This window comes from Plecotus auritus, assembly GCF_963455305.1.
Source record: "Plecotus auritus genome assembly, chromosome: 15".
In the NCBI taxonomy this organism is placed as follows: domain Eukaryota; kingdom Metazoa; phylum Chordata; class Mammalia; order Chiroptera; family Vespertilionidae; genus Plecotus; species Plecotus auritus.
The window spans coordinates 958,231-979,439 of NC_137781.1; the positions used below are offsets into that span (position 1 = coordinate 958,231).

The 21,209-nt window shown below is 62.1% G+C and overlaps 1 protein-coding gene across 2 annotated transcripts in view; it reads right to left on the reverse strand.

Annotated features, from left to right (window-relative positions):
- The window catches only part of CEMIP (cell migration inducing hyaluronidase 1), a 158,583-nt gene that overhangs the window by 25,371 nt on the left and 112,003 nt on the right, over positions 1–21,209 (reverse strand). For both annotated transcript variants that reach the window (XM_080651477.1, XM_080651476.1), the window contains 7 exons: positions 13,148–13,323; positions 11,972–12,181; positions 8,062–8,267; positions 5,372–5,441; positions 3,723–3,851; positions 2,761–2,846; positions 564–695 (listed from right to left, as the gene is read on the reverse strand). In XM_080651477.1, the coding sequence (XP_080507603.1) occupies positions 564–695; positions 2,761–2,846; positions 3,723–3,851; positions 5,372–5,441; positions 8,062–8,267; positions 11,972–12,181; positions 13,148–13,323 (1,009 nt within the window). The remainder of the gene's footprint in view (positions 1–563; positions 696–2,760; positions 2,847–3,722; positions 3,852–5,371; positions 5,442–8,061; positions 8,268–11,971; positions 12,182–13,147; positions 13,324–21,209) is intronic.

Consider the following 21,209-nt stretch of genomic DNA (forward strand, 5'->3'; position numbering starts at 1 on the left):
CCTCCTCCTCCTTCTCCTCCCCCTCTTCCCCTTCCCCCTTCTCCCCCCTCCTCCTCCTTCTCCCCCCCTCCTCTCCGTCCTCCCCTCCCTCCCCCTCCTCCCCCTCCTCCTCCTCCCCCCCTCCCCCTCCTCCTCCTCCCCCTCCTCTTCCACCTCTCCCTCCTCCCCCACCTCCTCCCCCTCCTCCTCCTCCTCCACCTCCCCCTCCTCCCCCTCCTCCCCTCTCCTCCTCCTTGTTCTCCTCCCCCTTCTCCTCCTCCTTGTTCTCCTCCCCCTCCTCCTCCCCCATTCTCCTCCCCCTCCTCCTCCCCCTCCTCCTCCTCCCCCTCCTCCTCCCCCTCCCCCTCCCCCTCCCCCCTCCTCCCTCTCCACCTGGCAGTGAGCCGAGGCTGTTTGGCAGGTTTGGGGTCAGGCCTGCCGCCACCCCCCTGCCCATGCAGGGCCGGAGACCAGAACGCCACCCATCAGCACGTGGCCATTCCTCTCTGCCCGGTGCTGCTCCCTCCCCGCCCAGGGCAGGGGCTCCACGCCCGCTCTGTGCCAGCGCCACCAGACCCACTCACCGGCAGCTGTCCAGCCACACGTCCCCGCCACGCAGCCAGGCCCCGTGGTCCTGGTTCTTGTAGGCGGTGAAGTGCTTGATGATGGCCGGCACCCGGGGCTTCAGCGGGTCGGCGTCCTGGTGAGGGCTGTACCTGGTGGGGGGGCACGGGGTCCGTGAGGGGGGCGCCTGGGTGGGCACCCCTCACGCGGGTGGCAGACGCATCCCTTCTCTTGCCCATCAGCTGCGTGAGGAGCACCCCGCCCCAGCGGTCAAAGGTCAGGCATGCCATGCCTGGGGTGCGATGCCGCCTCAGGGCCGGGAAGGAGGCGCCAGCTCTCCACCCCCCTGGGGTGACCTTGACCCCAGGCCTCAGCCTCTCAGCTGGGAAGCAGCTTGGGGCCCGGATACTTAGGGGTGTGCACCCACAAATGTGCTTGAGGACATGACCGTGTTCCTGGGGTCACCCCAGATGGAGCCCAGGCAACGTGGTCTCCTCACAGGGACCCGGCTCCTCGGCGCTGGGGCCTCGATGTGGCCCCGGCTCTCGGCTGGTTCCAGGGGTGTTTGCAGCCACAACCTGCCTGCCCCCCCCAACCCCCCTCTTTAAACTGCAGGGACCTTCTTCCCTCTTTCCTTTCCACGCTGCCCATCGCAGCCCGACCTGCTGCGGCCCTGCCCTTCCCGCTCACTGACCAGGGGTTGGTTTTGGCTGAGACCCTAATGCACCCCTAATGGTGAAACCCTAATTCACCTCTAATGCTGAAACCCTAATTCACCCCTAATGCTGAAACCCTAATTCAACCCTAATCCACCCCTAATGCTGAAACCCTAATTCACCCCTAATGCTGAAACCCTAATTCACCCCTAATGCTGAAACCCTACTTCACCCCTAATCCACCCCTAATGCTGAAACCCTAATTCAACCCTAATTCACCCCTAATGCTGAAACCCTAATTCAACCCTAATTCACCCCTAATGCTGAAACCCTAATTCAACCCTAATGCTAAAACCCTAATTCACCCCTAATGCTAAGGCTGAATGAAACCCTAATTCACCCCTAATCCACCCCTAAGGCTGAAACCCTAATGCACCCCTAATTCACCTTTAATGTTGAAACCCTACTGGCTGGAACCTCACACTTTGCTTGGTCCGGATTCTCACCACGGTTCCCCCAGCAACTCCCCCAGCAACTAGCTCAACATGCAGGACACTGGATGTGCTCCATAGACACCTGATGAATGACTGAGTGAATGACAGCAAGTGGATGGGTGAGTGGGTGGATGGATGGATGGATGGATGGGTGGGTGGATGTGTGGGTGAGTGGGTGGGTGGATGGATGGATGGATGGATGGATGGATGGGTGGATGGAAGGATGGATGGATGGATGGATGGATGGAAGGATGGGTGGGTGGATGTGTGGGTGAGTGGGTGGGTGGATGGATGGATGGATGGATGGATGGATGGATGGATGGATGGGTGGATGGAAGGATGGATGGATGGATGGATGGATGGATGGATGGATGGATGGATGGGTGGATGGAAGGATGGATGGATGGATGGATGGAAGGATGGGTGGGTGGATGTGTGGGTGAGTGGGTGGGTGGATGGATGGATGGATGGATGGATGGAAGGATGGATGGATGGATGGATGGATGGATGGATGGATGGATGGGTGGATGTGTGGGTGAGTGGGTGGGTGGGTGGGTGGATGGATGGATGGATGGATGGATGGATGGATGGAAGGATGGGTGGATGGATGGATGGATGGATGGATGGATGGATGGATGGATGGGTGGATGGATGGATGGGTGGGTGGATGGATGGATGGGTGGGTGGATGGGTAGATGGATGGATGGGTGAATGGATGATGGATGGGTGGGTGGATGGATGGATGGATGGATGGGTGGATGGATAGACGGATGGGTGGGTGGATGGATGGATAGATGGATGGATGGATGGATGGAAGGATGGATGGATGGATGGGTAGATGGAAGGATGGATGGGTGGATGGATAGATGGATGGATGGGTGAATGGATGATGGATGGATGGATGATGAATGGATTATGGATAGATGGATGGATGGATGGGTGGATGGGTGGATGGGTGGATGGGTGGATAGATGGAAGGATGGATGGATGGATGGATGGATGGATGGATGGATGGATAGATGGATGGATGGAATAGGGCTTACCCGAGGGTCCCGAGGGCTGATTACCTGGCAGAGATGATCGAGAGGAAGGGCCGCTTGTCCTTGGCGGAGGCCTCGGTGGTTTTGACGCCATTGTCTATGATCATGCCAGCCTGCGGGGAGGGGTTGTGGGGGGTAGATATTCAGGGGCACGCTGGCTTGCCCTGCAGGCCAGGCATCTCCTCACGCCCAGCCTTGCTGTGCCATCTGGCACGCTCCCGCAGCCAGCTCTGCTCCCAGGATGCACTAGTGGTGCGGGAGGTGACCCTCCAGGGCCCGGCCGGGTCTGAAACCTCTGGGCGGCTCAGAGAAGAGCGCTGAGGACACGGTTCAGGACCTTGTCCAGGCCCGTGAGGCTGAGTCCCGCCTGCTGAGTCCTCCAGGCCGTGCCTCCACATGTGCCCCTGGATCTCCCCACATGGCCTCACCGGTCCCACCCTCTCCGCACAGCCAGGTCCAACACGGCTCACCCCCCTCCTGTGGGAAGGCCTCCGGGGGTGAGCAGCCCATGCATTGCCCCCACCCCCACCCCGTAGCTGATGGCCCATTCCGTATGGGGACAGCCCCCTGGGGCCCACGACAGCCTCAGAACGTCCCCCGAGGCCCGTGCTGTTTCCTGTCGGGCGGCACCAGGGCCCTCCTCGCCTCTGTCCTCGGCCCCGGGAGCCCGCTCTGTCTTAGCTTCTGGGACGTGGACCCGCCCGGGGTCCTCTGTCTGCCCAGCCCTCCTCACAAGCCACCCCCTCGGCATCCACGCAGGTCACGCTGAGGATCTCTCTCTCTCTCTCTCCTGATTGGTCTATGCCCTCGCCGGCTCTCATTTTGTTTTTGACCCTGAACGTGTCTGTTCTTCTCTGGGGACCACCAGTTTCTCCTCTGCACCATCAGGGACTGGGCCCGAGGGCCGGCCTGACACCCAGGGCTCCCTGCACCCACTGTCCCCGCGCCCCCGGCCCCATGCCCGCGTCCGCAGCTCCGGGGAGACTCACCCGGTAGTTGGAATGTGCCCGGTTGTTGAGGAACTTCCCCAGGGGGATGTGCTCCGAGTAGCCCGGGGAGTAGGTGCCCACCGAGGGGCCCGTCGGCACGTGGTGGAAGATGAACCAGAACCCTGTCTCCTGTGGGGGAGCGACAGGAAGGCACGGGACTCGGCACCGGGCGGCTTCTGGCCGGGGCGACCAAATGGCCCCCCCCCCCCACCACGGGCCCCCTGCCCACCCCCACACACCCCTCGGAAACAGTGAGACGTTGGAGGCAAAGGCCAGGCATCTTTGTGGGGCCCACCCCGTCTATTAAAACCCTGCATCGGGTCTGACTATCGGCCAGACTCCACGCGGCTGGGGGTTAGCGCCCTCTCCCCTGGCAGGTCACGGGGGCAAGGGCGGGAGGGGTTTGCGGTGTTCTCGGCTTCTCTCTCTCCTTCTACAGACGTGGAGGCCAGGCCCAGGGCTCAGGGCCGGCACTGCCCCGCTCAGGGTCCCTCGGAGTGAGCGGCAGGGAGGGGTGGGTGGGGGCGAGGCCCTGTTGGTATCCTGTGGTGCCCCGGGCACGTGAGCTTCCCCAGCCTGTGTTTCCTCACCCACCCGGTCCCCACCTCGTAGGGCCAACACGAGAACGGAATTATTTGGCTTAGAGAATGCTGGCGTGCCAGGTACTGGTCTAAGCGACAGGGATTTCAGTCTGACATGAGTTATCCTATATAATAAAGAGGTAATATGCAAATTGACCGTCACATCCTCGCACAGATGGCCACCCCCATGTGGTCACAAGATGGCCAGCAGGGGAGGACAGTTGTGGGGGACCAGTACAGCAGAGGAGGGCAGTTAGGGGCAACCAGGCCAGCAGGGGAGGGCAGTTGGGGGAAACTGGGCCGAAAGGGGAGGGAGGGCAGATGGGGGGACCAGGCTGGCAGGGAAGGGCAGTTGGGGGCAACTGGGCCAGCCAGGGAGGACAGTTGGGGGCAACCGGGCTGGCAGGGGAGGGCAGTTGGGCACAATTGGGCTGGCAGGGGAGCAGTTAGGCATCAATCAGGCTGGCAGGGGAGTGGTTAGGGGCTGATCAGGCTGGCAGGCAGGCAAACAGTTGGGAACCAGCAGTCCCGGATTGTGAGAGGGATGTCCGACTGCCACTTTAGGGATCGGGCCTAAACGGGCAGTCAGACAACCCCCGAGGGTTCCCAGATTGGAGAGGATGCAGGCTGGGCTGAGGGACAAGCCCCGCCAGTGCACGAATTTCATGCACCGGGCCTCTAGTCTATATATATAAAAGCCTAAGTGACCATTACCACCAGATGACCGGCCGGTAGCCATGACGTGCACTGACCACCAGGGGAGATACTTAATGCAGGAGCTGCCCCCTGGTGGTCAGTGTACACCCACAGCCAACCTCCCACGGTCCCTCCCCCCCAGCTGGCCGGCCCTGATCAGCCCCGATTGGCGGCCAGGCTGAGGGATCCCACCTGTGCACTATGCTCCCATTGGCTACGATCACAGTGGGACGCAGGCACAGCCATCGCTGAAAACCGGGGCACCCCTCAGGCCTGGGGCTCAGCGCACACGTACCTCAGGGTTGGCGGGGGGCCCCCCAGACCCCCCACCGCACCCCTGACTTCCTCCCAAGACGAGACCTCCCCGCTCACCTCGGACCCCGCGGCGGAGCAGTTCACCAGGTTGTTGTTGGGGTTGGCCATCCAGAAGGTGGACACGCCGCTGCGGGGAGGGGAGGGACAGGGTCAGGTACGGCTCCAGTCCCGCACTGTGCAGAGGGCGGGGGGCTGCGGGCTCGCCTCGATGCCACTGCTCCCAGGAGCCCCTTAGATATCGGGAAATCCTGGATTTTTTATCTGAAACCCAGTACTCTCAGGGGAGCGGGGTGCACGGAGCCTTAAAGTGATCAGGACTTGATCCGGGCCCGACTCTTTGTGGGTGGCCGGGCCTGCATGTGGGGGGAGCCTGAGATGGTGGGAGATAAACCGGAGGCAGGACGGTGGCCATGTCTCAGGGAGCGGCCCGGGCTCAGAAGGCTGAGCACAGGGAGCGGTCTCTCTGGTCCACATGCCACCCGCGTGGCCCACGTGGCAGCCGAGGGGCAGCCGCGCCCCAGAGAGCTCTACATGGCATCAGGAGAGAGGGCGCTACGTGGCATCAGGAGAGAGGGCGCCACGTGTCATCAGGAGAGAGGGCGCCACGTGTCATCAGGAGAGAGGGCGCCACGTGGCACCAGGAGAGAGGGCGCCACGTGGCACCAGGAGAGAGGGCGCCACGTGGGATCAGGAGAGAGAGCGCTACGTGGGATCAGGAGAGAGGGCGCTACGTGGCACCAGGAGAGGGCGCTACGTGTCATCAGGAGAGAGGGCGCCACGTGTCATCAGGAGAGAGGGCGCTACATGGCACCAGGAGAGGGCGCTACGTGTCATCAGGAGAGAGGGCGCTACATGGCACCAGGAGAGAGGGCGCTACGTGTCATCAGGAGAGAGGGCGCTACGTGGCATCAGGGGAGAGAGCGCTACGTGGCACCAGGAGAGGGCGCTACGTGGCACCAGGAGGGCGCTACGTGGCACCAGGAGAGAGGGCGCTACGTGGCATCAGGGGAGAGAGCGCTACGTGGCACCAGGAGAGGGCGCTACGTGGCATCAGGAGAGAGGGCGCTACGTGGCACCAGGAGAGAGGGCGCTACGTGTCATCAGGAGAGAGAGCGCTACGTGGGATCAGGAGAGAGGGCGCTACGTGGCACCAGGAGAGAGAGCGCTACGTGGGATCAGGAGAGAGGGCGCCACGTGGCATCAGGAGAGAGGGCGCCACGTGGGATCAGGAGAGAGGGCGCCACGTGGGATCAGGAGAGAGAGCGCCACGTGGGATCAGGAGAGAGGGCGCTACGTGGCATCAGGAGAGAGGGCGCTACGTGGCATCAGGAGAGAGGGCGCTACGTGGGATCAGGAGAGAGGGCGCTACGTGGCACCAGGAGAGAGGGCGCTACGTGGGATCAGGAGAGAGGGCGCTACGTGGGATCAGGAGAGAGGGCACCACGTGGGATCAGGAGAGAGGGCGCTACGTGGCATCAGGAGAGAGGGCGCTACGTGGCACCAGGAGAGAGGGCGCTACGTGGCACCAGGAGAGAGGGCGCTACGTGGCATCAGGAGAGAGGGCGCTACGTGGGATCAGGAGAGAGGGCGCCACGTGGCATCAGGAGAGAGAGCGCTACGTGGGATCAGGAGAGAGGGCGCTACGTGGCATCAGGAGAGAGGGCGCTACATGGGATCAGGAGAGAGGGCGCCACGTGGGATCAGGAGAGAGGGTGCCACGTGGCATCAGGAGAGAGGGCGCCACGTGGGATCAGGAGAGAGGGCGCTACGTGGGATCAGGAGAGAGGGCGCCACGTGGCATCAGGAGAGAGGGCGCCACGTGTCATCAGGAGAGAGGGCGCTACGTGGCATCAGGAGAGAGGGCGCCACGTGGGATCAGGAGAGAGGGCGCCACGTGGGATCAGGAGAGAGGGCGCTACGTGGCATCAGGAGAGAGGGCGCTACGTGGCACCAGGAGAGAGGGCGCTACGTGGCACCAGGAGAGAGGGCGCTACGTGGCATCAGGAGAGAGGGCGCTACGTGGGATCAGGAGAGAGGGCGCCACTTGGCATCAGGAGAGAGAGCGCTACGTGGGATCAGGAGAGAGGGCGCTACGTGGCATCAGGAGAGAGGGCGCCACATGGGATCAGGAGAGAGGGCGCCACGTGGGATCAGGAGAGAGGGTGCCACGTGGCATCAGGAGAGAGGGCGCCACGTGGGATCAGGAGAGAGGGCGCCACGTGGGATCAGGAGAGAGGGCGCCACGTGGCATCAGGAGAGAGGGCGCTACGTGTCATCAGGAGAGAGGGCGCCACGTGGCATCAGGAGAGAGGGCGCTACGTGGCATCAGGAGAGAGGGCGCTACGTGGGATCAGGAGAGAGGGCGCTACGTGGGATCAGGAGAGAGGGCGCTACGTGGGATCAGGAGAGAGGGCGCCACGTGGCATCAGGAGAGAGGGCGCTACGTGGGATCAGGAGAGAGGGCGCTACGTGGGATCAGGAGAGAGGGCGCTACGTGGGATCAGGAGAGAGGGCGCCACGTGGCATCAGGAGAGAGGGCGCCACGTGGCATCAGGAGAGAGGGCGCTACGTGGCATCAGGGGAGGGCGCTACGTGGCATCAGGGGAGAGGGCGCTACATGGGATCAGGAGAGCCTGAGGCTGAGAACCGTGGTTCCTCGGGGACAAGACGGACGATAGGGCACCTGGGAAGGGACCGCGCCCTCTCGGAGCGGCAGGGCCTCGGGGCCGCGCGGGGAGGGCCCTCACTTGCAGTCCTGCCGGGGCTTGGGGATGTAGCCCGGGAAGGCGTCTTCCGTGATGGCCTTGCACATCCTGCTGTCGCGGTCGGAGGGCAGGAGCGTGCCGGCCTTGACCAGGAGGCCCAGGCAGTGGGCGAAGGTGTTGCGCTCCTCCGGCCCGTCCTCCGTGAAGAAGCAGTGGCCCAGGGAGTCGTAGCCCACCACGTCCTGGACCTGCGGGGCGAGGGGGCCTGTCACCACGGCCGGCGGCTCACGGGCTCGCCACCCTCTCCACGCAGCAGACAGCGCCCGCCACGCCCAGGCTCCGCGGGGAGCATGGGGAGGGGGGTTGGAGGTGGGCCGGATAAAAGTGTCAGGCCTGGGAGGGCCGGGCAGGTCCCGTCCAGCTGGAGCTGTTCTGGCCGAGGCTCCAAGGACTGGGAACAGGGATAAAGCATGAGAAGCAGGTGTGGCCCTGACCGGTGTGGCTCAGTGGATAGAGCGTCGGCCTGCAGACGGAAGGGTCCCGGGTTCGATTCCGTTCAAGGGCATGGACCTTGGTTGCGGGCACATCCCCAGTGGGGGGTGTGCAGGAGGCAGCTGATGGATGTTTCTCTCTCATCGATGTTTCTAACTCTCTGTCCCTCTCCCTTTCTCTCTGTAACAAATCAATAAAATATATTTAAAAAAAAAGAAGAAGAAGAAGAAGCAGGTGCGGTAGGAGACAGTGGGTAGGTCACGTGGGCCTACGCTCGGAGGACATGGCGAGGACACAGCTCATAGGCGGTCCCGCTGCGAAGGGGCAGGGCGCTAGCCGCACCCAGGGGCAGCGTCTGAGCTGGGCAGGGGGCCTGTAGTGAGACTGGGGTTCCCTGAGCCCTCGCCCACGAGGCCCCCCCTGCTTCACAGCCTCGGGACACCTCCAGCCCTGGGCTGGGGACCGAGAAGGCTGCCAACTCCATCTCTTGGGGCCCTGCGCTCACAGAAGCTGGAAGCCCATTGGAAGACCCCGAGGACGGGGCGGGGGGACGTCTTAGGCCTGCGTCCAGCCACACGGCGTTCTTAGCAAGTCTCCCCACCTCCCGGCACCCCACGGGGCAGGGCTCAGACACCACCATCTCGGGGGCCCCTTCTGGATTTGAGCCCTCGGGACTCAATGTGAGAACGAGAGGGTCCTCGGAGGCCCCGTGCCAGGACGGGCAGGGCCGGCCCCCACGTCTCAGAGGCGGGACAGGCGAGCAGAGGTCAGGCAGCGGGTGGCCAGCTGGGAAGCGGGGTCCCGGCTCACCCCGAGCCCCAATGCACCCCTGATGTTCTGAGTGGATTGTAAGTCCCACTCTTTCTCTCCCACCAGACTCCCCACTCTCCTCTGCTCCCCGCTTGAGCCAGAAACACAGCCATGTGCTCCTGTCGCTGCTCCAGACGGACACAGCCCTCGTACCAGCCGCCGGGGAGGCCGCCCCCACTTCCCGCCAGCACATCCCTATGTGGGGGGCCGAGGGCGGGCCCCGGGGTTCAGGGCTCCCTCCCGCACCAGCACCTCGCAGTCCTGTGGGTCTGGCGCTCGCTTGACCGAGTCGGGAGGTGAGGCTCAGAGAGGTTAAGTGACTTGCCTGAGGCACCACAGCTGCGAACCTGCAGACGGAGCCTGGACCCACCCAGGCCTTTCTGGACGGGGTCCAGAGCCCACACACTCTCCCCGCACTCTGGGGGGGTTTATGGTCACGGCATCATAACCACGAAGACTGTTCCCTGGCGGGAGGTTCGTTCCGTTGGGTTTAAAGCAAGTGCCGCGCCCTGGCCGGTGTGGCTCAATGGGTAGAGCGTCGGCCTACGGACTGAAGGGTCCCAGGTTCGAAACTGGTCCAGGGCACAGGCCCGGGTTGCGGGCTCCATCCCCAGTGTGGGGGGCGCAGGAGGCAGCCGATCCATGATTCTCTCTCGTCATGGATCTTTCTCTCTTTCTCTCCCTCTCCCTTCCTCTCTGACATCAAAATATAGTTTTTAAAAATAAAAAAGCAATCACAGATGCACGGGTGGCACCGGCCCGGGCATCTCCTGAAACGCAGGAGGAAGCGGTGGGCTCGAGGCCACCGGGGAACGCAGGGGCAGCCGGGACTCTGGGCCAGGCAGCAAGGTGGGTCTGGTGCCGCCGGCTCGGCCGACGTGCCCAGAGAAGCCAGGAACCCCCGCTTTGATGTGAAATCTCTCGGTGTTCAAATCGTGGGATCGGATGTGAATGCTTCTTTAAACACCGTCCAGGCCAAAGGACACACATCGGGGGCCTGCATGGCACCAGTGACATCCGGTCGTAAAGTTCACGGCGGGGGGGGGGGGGGGGCGAGTTCGGTCCGTGTGAAGGGGGTGCAGGGCAGTGTACAATGACCGGTTGAGAGAAAAAAACGACCAGATGTTTCTCTAAACACCATGCGAACCAAAGCATACACAAGCTGGCGGTGCCACTCGAACGTCCATGTTGGAAATGTTTATAGAAAATACTAGAGGCCCGGTGCACGAAATTTGTGCATGGGGGAGGGGTCCCTCAGCCCGGCCTGCACCCTCACCAATCCAGGACTGCTGGCTTCTAACTACTCACCTACCTGCCTGCCTTATCGTCCCCTAACTGCCCTTCCCTGCCAACCTGATCACCCCTAACTGCCCTCCCCTGCCTGCCTGATCACCCCTAACTGCCCTCCCCTGCCTGCCTGATCGCCCCTAACTGCCCTCCCCTGCCGGCCTGATCGCCCCTAACTGCCCTCCCCTGCCCGCCTGAATGCCCCTAACTGCCCTCCCCTGCCTGCCTGATCGCCCCTAACTGCCCTCCCCTGCCTGCCTGAATGCCCCTAACTGCCCTCCCCTGCCGGCCTGAATGCCCCTAACTTCCCTCCCCTGCCAACCTGATTGCCCCTAACTGCCCTCCCCTGCCTGCCTGAATGCCCCTAACTGCCCTCCCCTGCCGGCCTGATCGCCCCTAACTGCCCTCCCCTGCCTGCCTGATCGCCCCTAACTGCCCTCCCCTGCCAACCTGATTGCCCCTAACTGCCCTCCCCTGCCTGCCTGATCTCCCCTAACTGCTCTCCCCTGCCAGCCTGATCGCCCCTAACTGCTCACCCCTGCCTGCCTGATCGCCCCTAACTGCTCTCCCCTGCCTGCCTGATCGCCCCTAACTGCTCTCCCTGCTGACCTGATTGCCGCTAACCACCTCTGCCTCGACCCCCACCACTGTGGCTTTGTACGGAAGGACGTCCTGAAGATGTCCTGTTGACCTGGTCTGATTAGCATATTACCCTTTTATTAGTATAGATAAGTTGGCCCCAGCCAGCGTGGCTCAGTGGTTGAGCATCAACCTAGGAACCAGGAGGTCACGGTTTGATTCCCGGTCAGGGCACAGGCCCAGGTTGCGAGCTCAATCCCCAGTGTGGGGTGTGCAGGAGGCAGCTGATCCATGATTCTCTCTCATCATGGATGTTTCTCTCTCCCTCTCTCCCTCTTTACTCTCTGAAATCAATAAAAATATTTTTTTTAAGAAAAGAACTACCTGTACAAATCAAGATAGGCCTCTGACACACAGGCTGACGAGCTAATGAGGACATGTCTTCAGCAGCCTTTGCTCTGACGGACACGTGGTCTGCCGGGAGCAAAGGACTCGGTGGCCGGGCCGACGCCACAGCCGTCCTGGCGTGGTCCCCTCGCCTCAGCCCGGGGGACCCTCCCCTTACGTGGGCACCTCCCCGTAACCACCACAACCCTGCGTCTTGGTGCCTTTTGGCCAGGAGCCAGCCCATGTTCTCCTCTTGGGCTGGCAGCTGCTGTCATTTGAGGTCACTTGACACCCCAGGGGAGGGAGGGTGGTTCCACCCTGAGGTCCTGGACTCGGTGACCCGAGAGCCAGCTGCGTGGCCCTCAGGTCCATCCCCCCCGCCGGGAGGAGCACTCACCAACAAGCCGTTGGAGCCGTGGACGGTGACGCAGCGCGAGAAGGTGTGGTGGATGGACAGGTCCCGCACGTAGGTGGGCGGGTCATAGCCGCCGTGCTCGTCCAGGTCGCCCGCCAGGTGGAAGTGGATGGGGTACTGGCCCACCAGCTGCTGCCCCATGTGCCGCAGCTCCACGCCCTCCAGGTGCGCCGCCTTGAAGCCCCGGGCAAACTGGGAGGAGAGACCGAGTCAGAGGAGTCAGGAGTCGGAGGAGTGAGGAGTCGTTCCCTGGCACCCAGTGTGGCTGGTGGGACTGGTGTGGCTGGTGGGGCTGGTGGGACTGGTGTGGCTGGTGTGGCAGGTGTGGCTGGTGTGGCTGGTGTGGCTGGTGGGACTGGTGGGACTGGTGTGGCTGGTGGGACTGGTGGGACTGGTGGGACTGGTGTGGCTGGTGGGACTGGTGTGGCTGGTGGGACTGGTGGGACTGGTGTGGCTGGTGGGACTGGTGTGGCTGGTGTGGCTGGTGGGACTGGTGTGGCTGGTGTGGCTGGTGGGACTGGTGGGACTGGTGGGACTGGTGTGGCTGGTGTGGCTGGTGGGACTGGTGGGACTGGTGGGACTGGTGGGACTGGTGGGACTGGTGTGGCTGGTGTGGCTGGTGGGACTGGTGTGGCTGGTGGGACTGGTGTGGCTGGTGGGACTGGTGGGACTGGTGGGACTGGTGTGGCTGGTGGGACTGGTGTGGCTGGTGTGGCTGGTGTGGCTGGTGGGACTGGTGTGGCTGGTGTGGCTGGCGGGACTGGTGTGGCTGGTGTGGCTGGTGGGACTGGTGTGGCTGGTGGGACTGGTGGGACTGGTGTGGCTGGTGGGACTGGTGGGACTGGTGGGACTGGTGGGACTGGTGTGGCTGGTGTGGCTGGTGGGACTGGTGTGGCTGGTGGGGCTGGTGGGACTGGTTGGCTGGTGTGGCTGGTGTGGCTGGCGGGATGGTGGGTGGGGCACAGGGAGCCGTCCCCAGTTGGCACCCCATTTCTCCTGTCCCCAAGTCCCAATGGGTGGACAGCACGCCAGCGGTTAGTACCTAAGTCTTCTCCACCCTCCAGAAGGTTCTCCTGCCTCGGCCCCTCTCCCGTGCCTCCGCCCCTCCCGCCCGAGCCTGGTGTGCTGGGAAGCCTCGGGTGGGAGGCCCCTCCCTACCTTGATGTGGCCCCCGAAGGTGTCGAAGTCAAAGAAGCTGCAGATGTGGCTGGTGTAGGGGTAACACCCCGCCTCCATCTCCCCCGCAATCACCAGGTTGCGGCTCAGCAGCCCGACCTCGGCCCGCATGTCCACGCCGTCGATCTCCTCCCCGATGTGCAGGTACATGGGCTTCCCTGGGGCAGACGTGGGGCGGGGACATCAGAGGGGCTGCGTGTGCCCCGGGGCTCTGGGCCCTGCCGGCTGCCTGACCCTCCGGCACGGGGCTCCCTCATCAGCCGGCCTGCGTGGTGCCCCGGCCCTCTGCACAGCAGGAAGCGCGGGGCGGGGAGGCTGCCTCCTGGCCACACATGCTCAGATCGGGGGCGGGTCAGGCACAGCTGTTGGTCCCCAGGACCCGCCCCTCTTCCGCTCGGCGGTCCTGATGTCTCCACGGTGTTAGGCAGACACAGGGCTTCCCGGAGAGACAGGTGCCCAGCGCCCTGCAGCTGCCGTGGGCACGGGACACGGGCAGAAACGACGCGGACCCCCTCGGGGGCCCGGCTCCTGCCCTGTCCCGGGCTGGCATGTGGACGTGTGGGGGTGATCCAGGCCTCCCCCCACTCCTGGGCGGGTGAGGACCGGGCCCTAGAGCGGGCACAGCCACGAGGTAGGAAACCTGGGCTCTGATGACCCCCCGAGCTCGCGCCCCGACCGCCACACAGCTGGGATTCCCACAGACACGGCGCACCCTCCCACCCCCTCTCTGTGAGGCCCCCACAACAATGCAGCGCCGCCCTGGCCAGTGTGGCTCAGTGGATAGAGCGTCGGCCTGCGGACTGAAGGGTCCCAGGTTCGATTCCGGTCAAGGGCATGTGCCTTGGTTGCGGGCACATCCCCAGTAGGGGGTGTGCAGGAGGCAGCTGATGGATGTTTCTCTCTCATCGACGTTTCTAACTCTCTCTCCCTCTCCCTTCCTCTCTGTAAACAATCCATACAATATATTAAAACAAAAACAACGCAGCCCCAACCCGTCTTCGTGAAAGCGAGCCCATCCGACGGCTTCAACCCCAGCGTCCGCAGCCACGCTTTCTAGAAGCTTCTGTGCCCAGCACGGTGGCCGGCTCCGGGTGTCTGCCCGGTCCCACTGGACAGTGCAGGGTTCACCAGCCCCGTGCTGACCGCACCACGCCCTCCCTCTCTCTCCCCCTCCCTCCTCCTGGTGGGGGCGGGAGGGTGCTCTGTGCCTGTACCACTGCCCCCCCACCCCCACCCCGTGGAGGGGACCAGAGCGTGAAACGTGGCAGCTGTGATTCCTGTCAGCCTGATTCCTGCTGCACCACAGTCCGAGGGCTTTTCTGGCACAGAGGCCCAGCCTGCTTCTAAGTTTGTTGTTGTTCTCAATCCTCCCCCGAGGATACTTTCCCATTGATTTTTATTTTATAGCAGACTAGTGGCCCGGTGCACGAAATTCGTGCACATTAAAAGGGGATTAATTAGAGGAAATAATTAGAGGAAATAATTTAATATTGCTATTTGCCCTTTCTCTATAATAGAAGTGTCAGAGATGAAAGAAAATTAGTAAAATGTATATGAAAACCTTCCTCCTTTCGGAGTCTGGGGCACACCACGGGACCCAGAGTCAAGTCCCCGCCCACCCACATGCACCTCAAATTCACGTGAGACCCAGACCTGGCCGGCCCCCCTCACATTGGGCTAGATCCAGACCTGGCCAGTCCCACCCTTGTCAAGCCCCACCGGGCAGGGGATGTAGCCTCAGGGCCCCTGGCCCAGCACCAGGATGGGGGGGCGTGGCCTGAGGTTTTCCAGCCCAGACCAGGGCGGGGGGCATGCCTTGAGGTCCCCCGTCAAGCCCCACCAGGTGGAGGACATGGCCTGAGATCCCCTGTCAAGCCCTGCCGGGTGGGGGATGTGGCCTGAGGTCCCCTGTCAAGCCCCATGGGGGCGGGGGAGGGTGTAGCCTCAGGTCCCTGCTGATTGCTTGTTAAGGCTCCTTATGGGAACTTGGCCTCAGCTGTGGGTGCAGCCATCTTTGTGATGGAGTGATGGTCAATTAGCATATCCCCTCTTTATTAGATAGGATTATTTTTTTGAAATATATTTTTATTGATGTCAGAGAGGAAGGGAAAGGGAGAGAGAATCATGGATCGGCTGCCTCCTGCACGCCCCCCACTGGGGATGGAGCCCGCAACCCAGGCATGTGCCCTTGACTGGGAATCGAACCCAGGACCCTTCGGTCCGCAGGCTGACGCTCTATCCATGGAGCCACACCGGCCAGGGCCCAATGATCTTTAGAGAGAGTGGGAGGGAGAGGGAGAGACAGAGAGAAACGTCGAAGGGAGAGGACACCTCGATGGGTTGCCTCCTGTATGAACCCTGACCAGGGCCCAGGCCGGGGATGGAGCCCGCCACCTGGGCACGTGCCCTTGACTGGAATGGAACCCTGGACCCTTCGGTCTGCAGGCCGGCGCTCTATCCACTGAGAAACACCGGCCGGGGCCTAGCCTGCTCCTGGTGGGACTGCTGACCTGGCTGCGGGTCCTTCCCCTTCCTGTCGGGCGGCGTTTCAGGGAGCAGCCACCTGCCCCGTGGCCTCGCTGCCTGGACCGCAGCTCAGACGCCGCCTGGCACTCGCTCACTGGGGGGGGGGGGAGGGAGCAGGGGGGGCGGGAGGGGGCCTTGGCAGGAGCATCAGAGCGTACCTCTCCTCCAGCCCCCCCCGGGACGCAGACCACATGCAAGGCCGTGGCCCACCGGCTCCCAGCCAAGGAGGGTCCCCTCCCGCCTGCCTGCCCTGGCCGCCCGGGCTGGGCCTGCGGGATCTCAGGATGCTGACGCCCTGGAATCTGCAGACGGGATGGGGGGGGTAGGGGGCGTGTTTCTCTGAAGCCCCTGAGTTCAAAGCTGCGAACCTGGCTCGCAGCAAAGCCAAGCAATCACCCCCGTGGAGTCAGAGCCAGCTCCCAGGCCTGCCGCACAGATGAGCCCAGTGCTGGGCACAGAAGCTTCTAGAAAGTGTGGCTTCAGCAGCCTGGGGGTCAGGAGTCCAAATCCGCCACACGGGCCAGCAGTCACGGCCAGCAGGCTGGGCCTGGGGCCGTGGGGGGAGGGCCTGGGGGAGGAGCTCTGTCCCTTTCGGCTCCTGCCCCGCCCCCCCCCCACCCCCGTGCCCCTTGGCGGGTGGCCCCTCCACCTGCAACCCACATCGCCCCAGTCTGCTCTGTCGCCTCGTCACCTCCTCCTGTGACCCTGACCGCCGTGTCCCGCTATGGGGACCTCCGCGATCCCACAGCCCTGACGCCCTCCCCCTGCTAAGTCCCCTCTGCGGGGCCGGCCCCACACACAGGCCCATCGCTCGGCCTGCCTGCAGCATTCTCCTCACAGAAAGCTGGGCCAGGCCGGCATGGCTCAGAGGTTGAGCGTCGACCTATGAACCAGGAGGTCACAGTTCGATTCCAGTCAAGGGCACAGGCCTGGGTTGTGGGCTCCATCCCCAGTGGGGAGCGTGCAGGAGGCGGCCGATCCATGATTCTCTCTCATCATGGATGTTTCTCTCTCTCTCCCTCTCCCTTCCTCTCTAAAATCAATCAATCAACAATAATAATAATATTAATTATATTAATAATATTATTAATAATAATAATATTAATTAATAATGATAATATTAAAATGTCAACAAACATCTCAGGAATTAAAGGTGTGTTTTTTTTTTCATTTTAAATCTTAATTTATTTATTTTTACTTTTATCACGTACTTTGGTGCTCTATCTACGCCGAGTGGCCCGATGATGATGATCTCTGGACGCACAAGCATCTGGCCACTCCGTGTACGTCTCCCGAGCACCTCATTGATTGGGTATCAGAGACACTATAAATCGTGCCCCTGATCCGTTTTCTCCGTTGCACTGGCTGATGGGAAGCTCAATAGGTGGTTGATCTCCAGCCAAAGTCTAGAACACTTCTGGGACCCATTTGAGATACAAATACACTGAGTGGCCAGACCAGGGGTGGGCAAACTTTCTGACTCGAGGGCCACCATGGGTTCTTAAACTGGACCGGAGGGCTGGAACAAAAGCATGGCTGGAGTGTTTGTGTGAACTAATATAAATTCAAAGTAAAGGAGCGGAGGGGAGAGCAAGAGAACCGGATAGAACAGCCGGATCCGGCCCGTGGGCCGTAGTTTGCCCACAGCTGGGCCAGACTATTATGTGTTCAGAGATCATCATAACCTGGCCACTCGGTGTAAAAAGGCAATGCCAAATCCAAGCTCACGATCATTTACTCTCCTATTTCCTGTGAAGGGTACTCTAACGTAGTAATAAAAGTTTCCCACGACAGCCATCTCCCAAGGCGGACGCAAGCCAACACTGTATATTTTTTCCTCTTTGAAAACACGGGGGGCCCGGCCGGCGTGGCTCAGTGACGGAGCGTCAACCTGTGAACCAGGAGGTCAGGGTTCGATTCCTGGTCAGGGGCACAGTCCCGGGTGGTGGGCTCCATCCCCAGGGTGGGGCGTGCAGGAGGCAGCCGGTCCAGGATTCTGTCTCATCATGGATGTCTCTCTCTCTCCCTCTCCCTTCCTCTCTGACATCAATAAAGAAATATTTTTAAAAAGGGCCGGAGCCCAGGATGGTCCCACCGGCCTCACTCCTGCGATGATCTCGGTCCGGCTGCTCGCTCTGTTCCCCGGGGAGACCGGCCGGCCGGCCACGGTGCAGAAGTGGCTCCAGGTGGATGCGGACTGAGTCGGAGCTGTCAGCGTGTTTCTGCCACAGCTCCCCCAGCCCCACACGGGAGCCCCTGTCAGACCCGCTCAGAGCCCTGTGGCCCGTCATCCATCCGCCGCTGCGTTCCCAGGCCGCGCCCAGGCCCCTGTCCCCCGGGAAGCTGGGTGCCCGCCCGTTTCCCGGCCTCCGCCCTCCCTCCCTCCTCCCAGCGCTGACACTGAGTGAGCCAGGACAGCAGACGGGGCCGTGTTTGCCCGGAACCCTCCAGAAGGGCCATGAGCGGGGGCACGGGGTGGGGGTGGCTGGGAAGCAGAGGGGCTCAAACCCTGACCGCCCCCCCAGCGGCCACGTGTGGCGAGCGGCTACAGCGTGTGGACAGGTTCAAGCCTCGGACTAGTGAGAGGGCACGGTCCTCTCATGATCACGTGCAAGTCCCAGCGTGGAGGGCAGAGCCTCCCCGCACAGTGACAGCCAACAGCTGTGGTTGTCAGCTTGAACCTGTGGTCCGAACACGTGGCCCCACGTGGCTGAGTGACGTGGGCTTGATAGAGTTCAGGTGCAAGTAGTTGAGTTGGATCGAAACCCACGAGAAGGTTGTAAACATCTTGGCCACGCCCTTACTTTGCCTCGAGGCATCTACACTAATAAAAGAGCAAGATGCAAATGGACCGTACCTTCGCGATGCCCACCAGCCAATCAGGAGCGAGTATGCAGATTAACCCAACAAAGATGCTGGGTTAATTTGCATATGCAGGCACCGAGCGGCCGGGGGCAGGGCGGGACACTCCGGGCCTCTGGGCAGCGTGGGAAGGTGGAAAGGCGGCTCCGGCCCTGACCGGTGTGGCTCAGTGGATAGAGCATCGGCCTGCAGACTCAAGGGTCCCGGGTTCGATTCCGGTCAAGGGCATGTACCTTGGTTGCGGGCACATCCCCAGTAGGGGGTGTGCAGGAGGCGGCTGATCGATGTTTCTCTCCCACCAGTGTTTCTAGCTCTCTCTTCCTCTCCCTTCCTCTCTGTAAAAAATCAATAAAATATATATATATTTTTTTTTAAAAAAGGTGGCTCTAGCCTGAGCGAAGGCGGTGCCAGCAGCCCGGGTAAAGTATGCCTATTCTTGCACGAATCTTCGTGCATCAGGCCTCTAGTCTGGCTATAAAATAAAGACACGGCTTGCAGTCCGTGGCACCGTCGGTAGCTCTCCATCAGAGAGGGCAGTGCCCCACCAGGACCCAGCTTTCATTCTCCTGGCAGTCTTTTCTCAATCCCTCACCGCCCCCTCTCAGGGTCCCCGAACCTGGCTGAGCTGGCACAGCACCTAAGGCGCCCAATGTGGGGCTGAGTATGCCACGGCCGTGCCGGCTCACCACAGCCACGCTGCTGTGGCCCTGGCCCTGCCCCCGAGCCCTCTCCCCGGGTTGGGCACAGTGCTGGCCACTCTGGGGTCAAGAGGAGAATAAGCAACAAGGGCTGTCAGGCGGAGAAAGCCAAGCCACGTGCCAAGGCTCAGACCCAGCGGGGCCAGTGCGTGTGCAGGACGGGCCCGGGGCCTGCCCTCCGGACTCCCGAGGACCAGCCCGAGGGGCTCGGGGCAGGTCCCGGGGAAGCGCAACGTTACGCCACAGAGTCCTGGGTTCCTCCCTCCGCCCAGCCGGCTTCGGGGGGAGATGCGGGATCGGGGCCGTCAGGGAGGAGGACGGCGGAGGTCGCGCACCCTGGGCCCGGTCACTCTGGGAGTGAATCCTGCCCAGCCTACGCCCACCAGGGAGACGTGCGTGGCCGGCACCAGCACCCCTACACCTTTGGGGTGACGGTCACGGTCTGCCTGCACTGTCACCATGTGGCCTCTCGCTGTGTGCAGCCGCGGACACGGGAAACCCAGCTCACGTGTCCAAGCAACAGACTTCCTAACTTTAGTGGGAATTTCATCTATTTATATTTTTATAAAGTTATCATTCTTTTTTTTTTAATTTATTGATTCATTTCAGAGAGGAAGGGAGAGGGAGAGAGAGAGAAACATCCATGAGGAGAGCGGATCATGGATCGGCTGCCTCCTGCACACCCCACACTGGGGATCGAGCCCGCAACCCGGGTATGTGCCCTTGGCCGGAATCAAACCCAGGCCCCTTCAGTCTGCAGGCCGACACTCTATCCACTGAGCCACACTGGCTAGGGCTATGTTTATTTATTTAAAACTAGTGGCCCGGTGCACAAAATTTGTGCACATTAAAAGGGGATTAATTAGGGGAAATATTTTAATATTGCTATTTGCCCTTTCTCTACAATAGAAGTGTCAGAGGGGAAAGAAAATCAGTAAAATGTATATGAAAATCTCCCTCCTGTCAGAGTCTGGGGCGCGCTGCGGGAACCAGAGTCAAGTCCCTGCCCACCTGCGTGCGCCTCGAAATCGCGTGAGACCCAGACCCAGCCGGCCCCACCCCCATTGGGCGAGACCCAGACCCAGCCAGCCCCAACCCCATTGGGCGAGACCCAGACTCGGCCAGCCCCACCCCCATGGGGCGAGATCCAGACCTGGCCAGTCCCACCCTTGTCAAGCCCCGCTGGGCAGGAGGCACAGCCTCAGGTCCCCAGGCCCAGCACTGGGGCAGGGGGCTTGGCCTGAGGTGCCTTGTCAAGCCCCACCAGGGCGGGGGATGCAGCCTCAGGTCCCCTGGCCCAGTGCCGGGGCGGGGGTACCAGCCTGAGGGCCCCCTTCAAGCCCCACGGGGGCAGGTCCCTGCTGATTGCTCATTAAGGCTCCTTAGGGGAACTCAGCCTCCGCTGTGGGCGCTTCCATCTTTGTGGCTGAGTGACAGTCAATTTGTATATCCCCTCTTTATTATATAGGATTATGTTTTTACTGATAACAGAGAGAGGAAGGGAGAGGTGGGGAGAGAGAGAGAGAGAGAGAGAGAGAGAGAGAAACATCCATGATGAGAGAGAATCATGGATCGGCTGCCTCCTGCACGCCCCCCACTGGAGATGGAGCCCACCACCCGGGCCTGTGCCCTGACCAGGAATTGAACCATGACCTCCTGGTCCATGGGTTGACGCTCAGCCGCGGAGCCACGCCGGCCGGGTTGGAATTGCACCTACACAGCCACATGTGGCTGGTGGTCACACATTCCAAAGCACGAATCTAGACCCAGGTTTCCCGGAGACTCAGTCTCCACATCTGTGGTAGCTGCCCCTGAAGCGGGAGCGGACGGAGCGTGTGCGTGTGGGCGTGTCACAGCCCTGCCGAACAGGGGTGTCACGGAACGAGGGGCAGGGCGGTCACAGCAGAGCGGAAGGCGGGGTAACCGGCGGGCAACAGCCGCGAGGCGCTCTAATGGCC